The 14895-nt window shown below is 39.9% G+C and overlaps 1 protein-coding gene across 5 annotated transcripts in view; it reads right to left on the bottom strand.

Moving 5' to 3' along the window:
- Positions 1 to 14895, bottom strand: part of kif21b (kinesin family member 21B) — a 182227-nt gene that overhangs the window by 96928 nt on the left and 70404 nt on the right. For all 5 annotated transcript variants that reach the window (XR_011955397.1, XR_011955396.1, XR_011955398.1 and 2 more), the window contains exons 2-6: positions 11915 to 12137; positions 10194 to 10376; positions 8297 to 8446; positions 6405 to 6539; positions 60 to 227 (exon numbers count right to left, since the gene is read on the bottom strand). Coding sequence is in view for 1 of the 5 variants with exons in the window: in XM_072563572.1 (XP_072419673.1) it covers positions 60 to 227; positions 6405 to 6539; positions 8297 to 8446; positions 10194 to 10376; positions 11915 to 12137 (859 nt within the window). In the remaining 4 variants the exon portion in view is untranslated. The remainder of the gene's footprint in view (positions 1 to 59; positions 228 to 6404; positions 6540 to 8296; positions 8447 to 10193; positions 10377 to 11914; positions 12138 to 14895) is intronic.

The following is a 14895-nucleotide window of genomic DNA, read 5'->3' as shown; positions in this document are numbered from 1 at the left end:
TGGGAAAGCATATTCAATGGGAAAATGTGAAAATTAATCAGTTTTGTTTTCCTACTTACCAGACCACAGTTGATAGAAATGCCTTCTTTGGCCCGCTCTCCTGTTGCTCCAGTGCGTTTTAGTCTTTCTGAACCAGCGAGGTCGACAAAATGGAATTTGGCTGTGAGTGTTTCATACTCATTCACTGGTTGTGATTCATGTGCTACTCCATTGACCTCACCATTGACCTAAAGTATTCAGGCACAATGATACAAGTAGTGATTTAAGTTGATTTTACCAAAAAATGACTTTCATTTCTAGAAATTGCACTTTTCATTTACATTTATAGTTTTACATATCACAAAGCTCTTCGTGAATTCCTTTAAACTATGCCTTGTGTTTGTAGGCAAACACATCAGTCCACTTGCAAACAATGGCCCAAAAATGCCAAGTGAGGTAAGGTCTGTTAATCTGTTTTACTCATTCAATTCATGTACGAATGTTAATCAGGTGATGATGAGAACATGCCTAATATTATTTGAATATGACAGGACATCTCCTATAATGAGTCAGTTGGACTCTTGGTCTAAAATCTGAAGGACAACACTCCGATTACAAACTGAGCAATGGTTGTATTAACAAGAGTCGTTACTTAGATTATGTTCTCATGCCTTGGAAACCTTAAACTGAACTCAGGACTCATTACATTTTACAGAGGTAGAGGCCAAGTCAAGATGATCAGTGAAGATGTGGAACTGACCTGCATATTATTAATGCCACTCTAACTACAATGTTTTACCATGGTTCCTAAGTTGTTTATTCAATTTTGGGACAACAGCAAAACTGGTATAAATGTAAGGTAACCACTATCTTAGCAGACCATAGGTCTGTTCTCTCATGAGAGAGACTATTTATGGTGGTTTAACAGAGGGTCAGTATGCCTCAGACAAGGGGAGAGTTAAGAAGGAGAGTCCTTCACAGTAATCTCAGACAGTGCAGGAAATGAACCCACAATGTTGGCATCACTCCGCCACCAAACCAGCCAACTGAGCTAAACTGACACCCTTCTAACCAGTTACAAACACATTACTTCACATTACCTTCTCCCAGCAATTCTCTCCTAGCTCTAGAAAATTTATCTCATCAGTTTTCCCAACCAAAATAAACCATCTCCTCGAATAAATTCAGCCCAGCATCAGCTCAGTTCCCATCCAACTTTCGAGACTTTCATCCTAAAGATATACAAGTTTATTTATTAACAACAGGAACAAGACCAGGGTTGTCAGTAAAGTGAAATGAAGCAGTAACATGTCAATTGGGAATATGGTGAGGGCTGTGACCTACCTATTCCTTATTTTATTGCAAGGTGATGGTAGGTATTCTTCATGAAATTGTGGCAATTCTTTATGAGCCTTGCAGTACTTTGATACAACAGTCTGGCTTGCTGAGCTATTTCAACCATATTATTGTGTCACTGGAAACCAATTAGGGCCACACGCAATGAGAACAGGCTTTCTTCTCAAAATGATATGAATGAGCCAGTTGGGGTTTTCGGACAATTCCACAGTTTATGATCACTTAAATAAATTGATTATTGATAAAAATGTGAAAAGACAAGAATTCTTAAACACCACTCTTAAATAGGAGGAGACCTAAACATTAGCATTTGGGTAATTAAATAAAGAGAATCAAAACTGCAACACAGAGTCCTGATACTGGGTAAAGACCGAATGTAATGTTCTAGTTTGGTGCCAAGTCCACAGTACAACCATATGTTACTCTGTGATCCAAGATCTGTAATGAATTAGTTGCTCACAGCCAAGGAAGCAGTGGGGAGATTAGAACTAGCTACAGCAATGACGAACTATATAGTGGCAGTCTGGTGAAGGGCTGATGCTAGAGTAAACAACAAGGATATACACAATGAATGATAGGTCCCGAGGCAGTATTTAGGAACAAAGGGATTGAACTGTACAAGTCCATAAATCCCTGAGGTGGAAGTCAAAGTAGATAGGGTGGTGAAAATGCTTGCCTTCATTGACTGGGTCATAGAACAGAAGAGCAGGGAGGTCTTTTGCCAAAACTGTGGTTAGGCCACAGATAAATACTGTGTGCAGTTCTGTTTGCCACACTATCAGAAGGATTTGATTGCACTGGAGAGGATGCTGGGGAGGTTCACCAGGCTATTGCCTGGGATGGAAAATCTCAGTTAAGAAGACACACTGGATAGGCAGGGTTTGGTTTCCCTGGAGCAGAGGCAGCTGCAGAGGGATCCAATTGTGGTGTGCAAAATCATGAGAGTCATAGAGAGGAAAGTTCATGAGAATCTTCATATTATGACAGACGTCGAAGACCAGAGGACATACGTTTATGATGAGGAATAAGTGTTTCAGAGGGGATCTGGAGAAAAATGGTTTCACCCAGGGGGTGGCAGAAACATGGAATTTGCTGCCTGACAGGGTTGAGGAGACAGGTACTCTTGCAATGTTTAAGAAGCATCTGAATGAACACTTAAAAATGCCAGGGCACAGTAGGCTATGAACTAAGTGCATGTAAATGGGATTAGTGTACCTTGGTGTCTGTTGGTCAGTATGGACATGGTGGACCAAAGGGCCTGTGTCTACGTAGTATGATTATGACTCTGTAACCAGATCTCAGCTTTTGAACCCTGGATGAAATTGGACTATATTGCTCACAATGTCACACAGGCAGAAATTTCTAATTTTTTTGCAGTGTTAAAATGTTTTGTCGAGTGGGCGGCACAGTGGCAGAGTGGTTAGCACTGCTGCCTCACAGCGCCAGAGACCTGGGTTCAATTCCCGCCTCAGGCGACTGACTGTGTGGAGTTTGCACATTCTCCCCGTGTCTGCGTGGGCTTCCTCCGGGTGCTCCGGTTTCCTCCCACAGTCCAAAGATGTGCAGGTCAGGTGAATTGGCCATGCTAAATTGCCCGTAGTGTTAGGTGAAGGGGTAAATGTAGGGGTATGGGTGGATTGCACTTCGGCGGATCGGTGTGGACTTGATGGGCCGAAGGGTCTGTTTCCACACTGTAAGTAATCTAATCTAAATTGAGCCCTCTTCAGTTGAATGAGTTGCATGGCAGCTGATCCAACGTAGCTCACTGATTTTTCTCACAAAATCTTCCACTCTTTACCTTACTAATGATGAAACTGGGCTGCCGAGCATCTATCTAAGGGAACTGTATGGAGGGGGAGGCTGAAATGCTCGCCAGTGCTGGGAAAATCTGCTGCCATTTTTAAGGCCCTGCTACACACCACTTCAAATGCTGTAATCCAGGAACCACCGCTCATGCTGTGGTACTTGATCTTCCACATACAAAACTTGGTGAAGTGGAAAGGAAAGCTCACTCCCTGCTCTGCATGTGGACGTGTTGGTGGATGGGCTAGTAGAGAGCAGGGCTGTCCTTCCTCTAGCTACCACAGGAGGCTACACCACCAGACAATGCCAGCCTGGGACAGTACTCTGCCTTGGATGTACAAGAATCCCAGCACTATAGGAAGAAGATCAAGTGTCTACTGTGTTTCTCAAGGTTAAGTGCCATCACACTCATCCTACTCTGCCAATACACATGCATCAAACCAAAGCTCTTGGATTGCAATTCTCATTGTTGCATCCATCATCATGACCACTCAACCCTTCATCCACCTCATTCTCTCAAACATTTTGCCATACTCTCTGCCCCTAATTCATTCACTAGGGACATATTACTAATTCTCCTGGTCTTGCATCAGCACTAACCGTTCTTCCATTTATTTCTACCACATTCCAACCACAACTTTGTTTCACTGCAGGTCTCAGACAAATATCTCTCACATTCCCACTGACCTATCTGTAATCCTCAGACTGTTTGCGCTATCCATGGTTCAATCCCCAGACTGCAAAAATATGAATCTCTGGAAACTGACCATAACCAAATCTCCAGCACTGGAACCGGATGAGCCTCTTGACTGAATATGGCAGTACTCCTGGACTGACTGCAGATCCCCCTTCATCCTACTAAAGGGCTGCTCTCCCTCTGACTTTTCTTTCTAGCCATTTGCTTAAAGTACCTGTAGAGCATTAGCTGTAAAAAATGCTGGCATGTGCTGCAGGTATTACATTGACACAGCCACGTTGCACAGCAACACATGCACCCATTTGATCAATCAGTGCTCCCCTATGGCACAGGCTGAGTAACTCTCCTTCTTTGCTAAACAGCATTCAGGCCACAGATACTGGCAGCCTGTAACTGAGCACTAAAGACCTGTACACTAAGAAAATGATACAATCCACACTGAGGAGAAAGTGAGGACTGCAGATGCTGGAGATCAGCGCTGAAAATGTGTTGCTGGAAAAGCGCAGCAGGTCAGGCAGCATCCAAGGAGCAGGAGAATCGACGTTTCGGGCATGAGCCCTTCTTCAGGAATGAGGAAAGTGTGTCCAGCAGGCTAAGATAAAAGGTAGGGAGGAGGGACTTGGGGGAGGGTCGTTGGAAATGCGATAGGTGGAAGGAGGTCAAGGTGAGGATGATAGGCTGGAGTGGGGGTAGAGGCGGAGAGGTCAGGAAGAAGATTGCAGGTTAGGAAGGTGGTGCTGAGTTTGAGGGATTTGACTGAGACAAGGTGGGGGGAGGGGAAATGAGGAAACTGGAGAAATCTGAGTTCATCCCTTGTGGTTGGAGGGTTCCTAGGTGGAAGATGAGGCACTCTTCCTCCAACCGTCGTGTTGCTATGGTCTGGCGATGGAGGAGTCCAAGGACCTGCATGTCCTTGGTGGAGTGGGAGGGGGAGTTGAAGTGTTGAGCCACGGGGTGGTTGGGTTGGTTGGTCCAGGTGTCCCAGAGGTGTTCTCTGAAACGTTCCGCAAGTGGGCGGCCTGTCTCCCCAATATAGAGGCTATATTTTACATTAGGATTAAACTACAGCACAACATCGTGGGCCAAAGGGCCTGTTGTGTGCTGTACTTTTCTAAAGGAATCCTAGGCATATATGTGAAGTGTGTGTGTGTGTCTGTAAGGAAAAAGCAACCAGGCAGAAGCATAAAAACTGTAGGTGTCCTTGAGCTCCAAAGTTAAGTGTTGAAGTGGCATCCAAACTAGTCCAGGAGCAGTGATGCTGAGGTGGCAAGGTTGGTAGTTGTGAATTTGCAAGGGCGAAGTGTTGAGGAAGGTGCGTGCATGGACATTGCTGAGGAAGCAGTTGGACAGGTACCCCATCTGTCTAAATACCAGGATTTTGCACCTCAGCTAATTTCTTGGTGAATTGGAAAGTGTCTGACAAGGTGTTCTGCTATAGCACAACAGTTGTGTTCCTCTGCAACCTTGTGCTACAGAAAAATCATGCTGTGATTTTCTATAGATTGCTAATTCAGAATTGCTGTATCTGTTCAATTGAAAGTTTGCATTATCCAAACAACGTGCACAATTTGTCAATCACGTTATCCAATTTGTGCTGACAAAACACGTATTATAGCAGATCAACCTGTACAAGTAAGGCAATCTTAGACTTTAACAAGATACAAATGCATGGAAATAACTTAGTTGCCTCTAAACGAAGGTACTATGCAGTTGCTATTTAAAGCTAGAGGGGAAGTTAGGAACATTTTTCTTCACATTGAAAATGTCTGACTCTCATTCTCACTACATGTAACCACCTTCAAGTCACTGCTCATGCCACACCAGGGAGGGAAAAGTTTTGCCCATAACTTCTAACACAGACCGTTTAGAATTACACATGAGAAACAGTGAGGCACCAAAATATTACCTGTCCCAAGCAAAAGTCTTCTGTGAGCCACCATCTTTAGAACAATGAAGTATTGAGAAATACAGCAATACTGAAAAACATTTGTTTAATTTAGTTTCTGTGAAGTCTACAATACAAGATAATGTGCACATATGGTTTTGTATCAGTTAAGAGTATTTAATGATCTCCAGCTCATGAGAGAGAGTACGTATTTACTAAGATCCTATTTGGGTCTCTTGTGCAGTTAACACAAAAAAGCACGAGAGACACTAGATCACAAATGAATGGGATTCACAAAAACAAAGACTTTATTCTCATAATGAATGGAAAACACACTATGTTTTGCTGTTTGGAATGAAAGAGATCACTGTGCATTGTTCTCCCTTTTTAACAACACCAGATGACAATCAGACCCAGTGGGTTCTGCAATAAAATTGGTCAATCAAATTCCTTGAAAGAGTTTTAAATATAAGGATTTATTCCACGTGCATATTGGCTCCTTTCATTTGATAATAGATTTTAAAAACCAGGAATGTCTACAATAAATTCAAATCCTGAAACTTCAGACATTTTATACCTAACAATACCGACATTGAAGGAGATACCTTAATATTCATTAGCCTCAGGTTTCACCGACCGATAAAATAACACTCTATTTCAGCCTGAACTACAATTCGACATTACCATATCTGGTCTGGAGCAGACCCTCATTTGGCAGATGTGGATTGTAAATATAGCATGGGAACGGGAACTCTCTGCATTCATCTGTGTACTTGCAGTGCTGCGAGCGAGAGCACCCAGCTTCAAGCATTGTATCATCTGGAAACAAAGGTCAAGAGGACTAATCAGTCTTTCACCAGCTTCCTGCTGACTTGATTAAGGTGACAAAACTAATCAACACGTAATTCCCAACTGTGGCTGTCAGAAACCAAGCAGTTAATAATAAATATTGCATTCATGACAATGCAGGACCTTGCTATTGTACACAGAAACAGAAAACTTAGAAGTTAATTATTGTAAAAGAAATGTCATGCTTAAGATGATTGACAATTAACAGCTTAATGATCTTTCTGCAACTGGCCAATAAGAAAAAAATGGATATTAAGAAAAATGTCATTCATATTCTCAATACCTTTTGTGCTTTCTTAAATGTATTTAAATTCACTGGAGTTATGTCCCTCAGAGATTTTTAACTTCAAAATAATTATCCAAGTTGTATTATACTCAAAAGAAATGCAGGTTTAAAAGATTTTCAAATAATTCACTGATGGGGTAATTCATTCCATTAGTCAAAAAATGAAATAGTGAATCTTATTTTCAGATTGAACTATAAGTTTGCATAAGGATACAGAAGACAAATGCAATTCTACATCTAAATTTAAAATAAAAAAGTCTAAATTATTTGATTTATAAAAAAAATTAGGTTGCATTGTTGTTGGTCTTGGAGATTAAATCAAAAATCACTCAAATTCAAATTAGAAGCTACACCAATAGCAAACTAGGTAGAGGCAGTGTCAGGTGCCACTGAAGAGCTTAGGTTTGATTCTCATGCTGTACTGGTTGCTTGAATAAGCTATTTAAAGAGATTTGACTTCTTTTGAGCTAAAACTCAGCAAAATTTCATGTCTACTGGCAGGAAGGAAAAAGTGCCATCAAACTTATTATAAGTTATCTTGTTAAGGTAGACACAACTACTTTTGACTTGGAGGAGCCGGTGTTGGATTGGGGTGGACAAAGTTAAAAGTCACACAACACCAGGTTATCGTCAAATAGATTTATTTGGAAGCACTAGCTTTTGAAGTGCTGCTTCTTCCAGGAGCACTTCGAACGCTCGTATTTCCCAATAAACCTATTGGACTATAACCCAGTGTTGTGTGATTTTTAAAAACATCTACTTTTCTCCATCTAAAAATAAGTTAGAAGTAAATTTTATTAAAAATATTACTCGAGCACTATTTCCCAAATGTGAACATATAATCTGTATTGCTAAAAATCTAACTCAAATTATATTTTATGACCTTAAAAAATAAAGCTTTAATTCATTGATGTATGCTATGTCACAAGAGACATCACTTGAAAAATGTAACATTGTATCTACTTATCCAAGCTACACATAAAACACGGTTAATTATAGCTTTAAAGTAGCCCTGTCAAGTTTTATCATCTGCAGGTCATCATGCAAAACTTGAAAGCAGCAGTGGTCAAAAAAGAAAACATAATCTAGGTCATGAGGAAGACTGAGTGATTGTAAAGTGCTCTGCTTTCAACTCTTGACAGGGCAAGTCATCTTTCATTAATCAATGGTTGATCACAATTCATTCACTGCTGCCAACCACCTCTGCAGTGAGTCTATTATCATGATTGTTATTATTCATGCCCCTCCCCAGCACACATAGATCTCATCAACATTTTAAACAGCAGCTGACAAAATAAAGTGCAAAAACTGGAACAAAGAATAGTGAACTGGCAATTTTGTTTTAAACTATTCATGACCATGATTGATCTAAAAATCTTTTAAATAATACATCAGAAATACAAGATGCATTAATAATATGCTCAGTTGTTTCTGTACTTACCTCTTGTTCTGAATTAACAACACGTGAGACAACCCCACTGGTGTAAATTGTTCCGTTGGCACCTTCATGAATTTTTATGTTAGATTTCCTCTGCCGTGAATCCAGGTCACGTGTATTATCAAATAGATCCAGTATCTCTTCATTATAAAGCTGCAAAGAGATATATGATACATTTTAAGCAGAGATCTGAACATAAGATGCTCGTACAGGATTCAAGTCTCCTACTTAAAAGATTCACTCCCTCCAGTGATTTGCAGTGGCAGCAGTGTGTATGATATACAAGAACCACTGCAGCAGCTCAGCAAGGCTCCTTGAACTGTACCTTCCAAATGCACAACCTCGGCCACCTAGAAGGACCAAAGACAGCAGATGCATAGGAAACTACCACCTGCGACTGCGCCTCCATACCACCCAGCATTATTTATAATATATTGTTATTCTTTCACTGTTACGGGTGAAATAGCTCCACAGAGGCTGGTATCCTGTCACCAACTCACCCTTTATATACATGTGTGTTATACTGGACAGTGGTCCAGCTTCCTCAAAGCCAACTCCCAGAGTCAACAGAACCTCGGGCACCCCTGTTTATCTCTGTCAGCCAGGGATTCATGATTGGACTAGATTAACAGCCCCAATCATATTCTATGGCGTCCCCCTGGCTGACCTTGTTACAATCAGTAAAATGGGATCAAAATCCTGGAATTCCCTTCCCAGAAGCATGTGAGGATTTATGTACAGTGCTTGTCGGATAAGGTTCACCATCACCTTACAATGGGCAATTAGAGATGGATAACAAAATGCTGTCCTTTCTCGTCTACATCCCTTGAAAATAATTTTCCAATTTTTTTTTGAAATATCTCAATGAGAGTGCTCATAATTATTTCTTAGTCTTGTTGCAAACTGTCCTCATGAGTACAAACAAAAAGTCTTTTTTCAACAATACAAATCCTCTATTTATGTATTTATAGTATTTTAAAATTCAGCACAAATCAATCATTGATTTCATTTGGTTAGACAACTTGAAGCAGAGGTGCTGTTTGTGGGTTGGTCAGGCAGAAACGCTGAAACACAGTCTCACTGACCAACTGCTATCAATAGGGAACAGTAAATCCAGCTTCAACATCTGTACAAAGTGAACAAGATGGTCAATTACATTGAGTCAGAAATTTATTCCAAGGATCTATTCCAGACCCAGAGAAAATTCAGCAATGTTACTTTATTTGGTTTTGAGAAATGAACAAAATATAGGACTTTTTAGAATTTTATAGGATCTTTGTTGACTTTAGTCAACTTTCATTCTTCAATAGAGTTTTTGTTTCTCTTAGTATCCAAACTGCTCTTCATGTCCCCTTCACCCACGATCAGAGATGTGGCATGGATACAATGTGGAACAATCGTGATCATGTGTGATCACAAACACATGAATGAAATCAAGCTCAAAAGCCTCAGGTTTGGGTTAAAAGTGCAGTTAGCTATGGATAATATTTAATCCCAAAATTAATGAATATTCTGATCAAAATCTTAAGAAACAGCATGAATTCAAACAGAAATGTTTGATTTCAATAGAACATTACCTTCATTAAACCTGACCTGTATTGAATTATAGGAGAGAGTGAGGACTGCAGATACTGGAGATCAGAGTTGAGAGTGTGGTGCTGGAAAAGCACAGCAGGTCAGGCAGCATCCGAGGAGCAAGAGAATCGACGCTTCGGGCATAAGCCCTTGATCAGGAATGGGGGCTTTATGCCCAAAATGTCAATTCTCCTGCTTCTCTGATGCTGCCTGGCCTGCTGTGCTTTTCCAGCACCACACTCTCAACTTTATTGAATTATAGAATATTTGATACATCGAGGCCTCTGAAATGATCTTGTGCAATGCAAGCAATCTGCTGACAAACCTCCAGAAACTGCGCTGTCACTTTGAACTCTGGTGGCTGTTTCTCTTGATCTTGAGCAGCTCGCTTTCTCTCTGTGATTCCTTCAAAAAGATGCCTGACTGCACGTGGGATTATTCCTTGCTCTTCCATTGTTATATTGACATCAAACCCTGTACCCATGCTGTAGGTCTTCCCAGAGCCAGTCTAGAAACAGAACAAAATGCAACATAAGAAAGAAATTCCACAAAACAACTCAACGTGCAATACTGATAACAACACAGAAAATGCTTGAGAAACTCAGCAGGTCTGGAAGCATCTGTGGAGAGAAAGCAAAGTTTACGCTGCTGGTTCAGTGATCCTTCTTCAGAACTATTGGTAACTAGCCAGGACTCAATATCAAGTTTAATAATTTTTTATTCTGAGCACCTTCCTCTGCATCCTTTTCCCATCTCCACACCCCTGACCTTGTCATTACATGGGCTGCTTTCAACATAGTTAGCCTGGTCTCACCTACTTATGGTCCACATTATAAACTTTCTTACAGACTTACCATTATTCCTCCCTGTTTTTCACTCTGTTTGGGCTCCGTCTCCACCTATTTGCTTAACTTCCATCTTTCTTCTGTGTTCAACATATAAACCAATCTTTTCCTAGCTACAAGTAGTTTTGAAGAAGGTTCACTGGATCAGAAACGTTAACTTTGCTTTGTCTCCACAGATGCTGTCAGACCAGCTGAGTTTCTCGAGCAATTTCGGTTTTTGTTTCAGATTTTCAGCAGCTGCAGTTCTTTGCGTTAACATAGAATAGTGATGCTTAGCCATCCGAGGCATAAACTTGCACAAGATTTTTAAAACAGGATTTTAAACAGACATGAGGCTGAACCTATTGGTTCATATTCACAAAAACAAAACTCCTAAAGATAAATTACATAGAACACATATCTGGATAGAATGAAACAGTATATGCAGAGCTGGATTAGTGGTGCTGGAAGAGCACAGCAGTTCAGGCAGCATCCAAGGAGCTTCGAAATCGACGTTTTGGGCAAAAGCCCTTCATCGGCTTTTGCCCGAAACGTCGATTTCGCTGCTCCTTGGATGCTGCCTGAACTCCTGTGCTCTCCCAGCACCACTAATCCAGAATCTGGTTTCCAGCATCCGCAGTCATTGTTTTTACCTAGTATATGCAGAGCACCACAACACTCAGTATTAATGTTTTCTGTACTTTATTCTCATTTACATGTGACTGCTTATATTCTCATTTTAAGATTCATAATCGTAAATGTTTAATCTTTTGAAAAATGTCACCAGATTCCAGTAGCACTGTATATGTTTGTTGGATAAAGATTCAAGATCTGATAAAAACGTTACTCCTTAGCATTTTACTTTTGTAATAATTTTTAAATTATTATTATAATACAGATGAAATGAATTGTTTTTAAAGGCCTCTAACTTTGGTTTTTATTTTGTCTTGTGTATTTACAATAAGCTTAAGTCTTAGCAAAGGCATTAAATTTATTCATGACAATATAAACAGTGATAGGTTAAGGATTATGATAATATGATGCTGTCATTCTCTGCACATCAGTATCCCAAATAACCATTTATGAGGCCATAGGAACCCTCGACTGAATTACTGTCTAATGTTAATATGAAATCTTGTGAAATGTAGTACACAAGTCACCAGCTCATTTTCTTACACTAATATGTTAATATCTTTCAGGAACATCAGAATTTAGCTCTTACCTGCCCATAAGCAAAGACTGTTGCATTATAACCTTCAAAGCACCCTTCCACAAGTTTGTGCACACAAGATTTATAGATCTCATCTTGTGTGGCATCTATATCAAACATGAAGTCGAATGTGAAAGCCTTGTCTTTTCCCAGGATGACTTGTGGCTCTCCAGGTGTAACCAATGTACAGATATGACATCCCTCAATTTTCTCTTTGGCTGACTGTGGACGTATTCTATGGAAGGAAAGCACAAAACAATTCTGGCATCTTTCCAAATACATAAATCACTGGCAAAAAAAGTTTTCATTTGGAATGGCAAATATCGAACAATAAAACATGATAAACCAATTTTTAAAATGGTGAAATATTTCAAAGTAAACAGACACAACATAGACACAGAATGTTCACTTTTCTTCCCCTTCAAATCTTTACTTCAATAATGCATATCTGAGGGAGGTTGTGTTATACTGAACAGTATTAAAGTCTCATTACAACACAGCATTTACAAAATTTGCTGGGCAGTTTTCCCAGTTTTAACTGGGCATTTCAGAGCCTCAAAAGATGCATTATGGAGAGTATTCAACACCCTCATGGGTCAATCCTTCATGCTAAAGAAAATGCTTTACAATAGGTGCCTTATCAGAAATCAATTACTTCCTGTACCTGGAAACAACAGAATCATGGAATCTGATAACACAGAATAGTGAAAAAAACCCTCTGTATCTCAGTTAGTGATCAAACAGACACATAGATAGAAATTATATTATAGAAAATATTACAATGAAGCGACAGCAAGTTAAATTGCTCTGGTGTTTTGTTTTCCCAACATAGAATTAGAAGTTGTCAAATAAAAGCTGGAGCAGCAAATCTGAAGCAAAAATGGAAAATGCAAGAGAAAGACTCAGCACATCTGGCAGCAGCTATGAAAAAGGGGAGAGAAACAGAGTTAATGTTGGAGTCTGATTTAACTCTTCTTCAAATCAGAAGTGATAAATACTGCCGATGGATAATAAATGCATGACCCACACTCATGGAGGGAAAAAAAACTGAAAAAGAGAAAGCTTGGAAGCCACTATTAATCATATAAAGCTTTTCACTCTGAGACATACAAAGTGGATGATTTGAGAAATTAAGAAAAAAGTAATCTGGACAACCATTGACCTTGTTAATACTCTATCTCAAAAAGCTAAAGGCTGAGGCTATCTGGCCCCATCCTAAAACAGCACAGGTCTCTGTGGGTGGCTGTGCAGGCCTGCCTGCCTGTAAAATGTCCTTCTAGGAGCTCAGGAGCAGAACACTCCTATGAAAATCTGCTGCCAAAGTTACTACAAAGGCTTGACAAGCTGTCATCAGTACACATGTTTATCAGCGTTTTGAGTAAAAATTGATTTTTGTGGTTCAGCGCAAGTTGCTGAAAACAGTCTTTTTCTCATGGTTAGGAATGTGGGTTCAGTACCACAAATTCTCCACTTTTGTGGCAAAAGGAAACAGCCAAGGATTCTGATGATAACTGCTAAACTCACTTGTCTGGGTTTATCTCAGTAATTATTTCTCAAGTTGAGCAGAAATCTCTCTTCTCCCTTCTGCGAGGGAGGATGGGGGCTCAGTGGTTTGCACTGCTGCCTCACAGCACTAGGGACCTGGGTTCAATTCCACCTTCAAGCGACAGTGTGGAGTCTGCCCATTCTCCCACTGTCCATGTGGGCTTCTGCCAGGTACTCTGGTTTCCTCCCATAGTCGAAAGTTGTGCAGGTTAAGTGGATTAGCTATGGTAAATTGCACATTGCGTACAGAGTATGTATGTTAAGTTTGCCTGTCTTTTTCACCCCTTGGGCTCCATCTCTACCTATCCTGTCACTCCTTTAACCCCTACCCCTGTTTCAACATATATACCCCCACCCTCCTATCTACTACTAGTTCTGAAGAAGGATCACTGGGCCCAAAATGCTGACTCTGCTTTCTCTCCAAAGATATTGCCAAACGTGCTAAGTTACTCCAGCAATTTCTGTATTTGTTTATTAGCGTTCAACTTGTACTTTTTCATGATAACTTAGACCACCTTTAGGTAATGCTGACAGAAACTTCACAACAAACTTCAGATTTGTTTTTACTTCTGGTTATATTGTACTCAGCAAAAAAAGAACAGTACACAAATCTCTAACCAACCACTTGGACAGTCCTATACGTTTGACGTCAATCAAAGATAGACTCGAGATACAGAAAGACTAAAACTGGCTTTGCACTAAACATACAACAGGCCTAAGACAGACAGATAATCCGCAGCCTATTTCTGGTCTCTCCATTGAGAGTGTAAATCAGGAAGGCTGTAAGATGGGATGTCAATCCATTATTACCCCTTTTGCACTAACGTCTAGGAACAATTCAACCCCATGATCTTTGCAGGAGGTAGGAATCCAATTATTCCTAATCTTTCATAATTTCTAGCTTCCTGCCATCACAGAGGCAGCTTGATAATTCAAGTCATAATAAATAACAAATGTTCTTCAATAATAAAATGCAAAACAGAAAGTGCGAGAGAAACTAGTAGGTCTGGCAGTATCTGGGGAGAAGCAGAGTTAACACTTCAAGTTCAATGATAATTCTTCAGAAATGTTTCAAAGGAGCAGTAACTCTGTTTCTCCCAAAGGAGAGACATTAACTCTCTCTCTCTCCCTCTCCACAAGTGCTGCTAGAACTCCTGAGTTTCTCCAGCACTGTTTTTATATCACATCTCCAGGAGCCACAGTATTTTTCTATTTCATTTGGTTCTCCATTATTATAATTTTTTTAAAAAAGCTCTCCAAAGTGGCAAATTCCTTTTAAATTGTGAATTGTCATTTAACTTCATTTTATGTTTAAGTACCTGTGTTTTCTTTTGTGATGTTCAAAAGCGAAAATAAAGTATTTTTACTTCTGTGAAAATACCATTTTGTCTCACTTTCTTAAACAAACACATTTCTAAAAAAAAATAAAGATTTTAATGAAGCAAAGT

Source organism: Chiloscyllium punctatum, chromosome 45, assembly GCF_047496795.1.
Source record: "Chiloscyllium punctatum isolate Juve2018m chromosome 45, sChiPun1.3, whole genome shotgun sequence".
In the NCBI taxonomy this organism is placed as follows: domain Eukaryota; kingdom Metazoa; phylum Chordata; class Chondrichthyes; order Orectolobiformes; family Hemiscylliidae; genus Chiloscyllium; species Chiloscyllium punctatum.
Note: the sequence above shows the minus strand (reverse complement) of the source record. Positions and strands in the feature narration are given on the sequence as shown.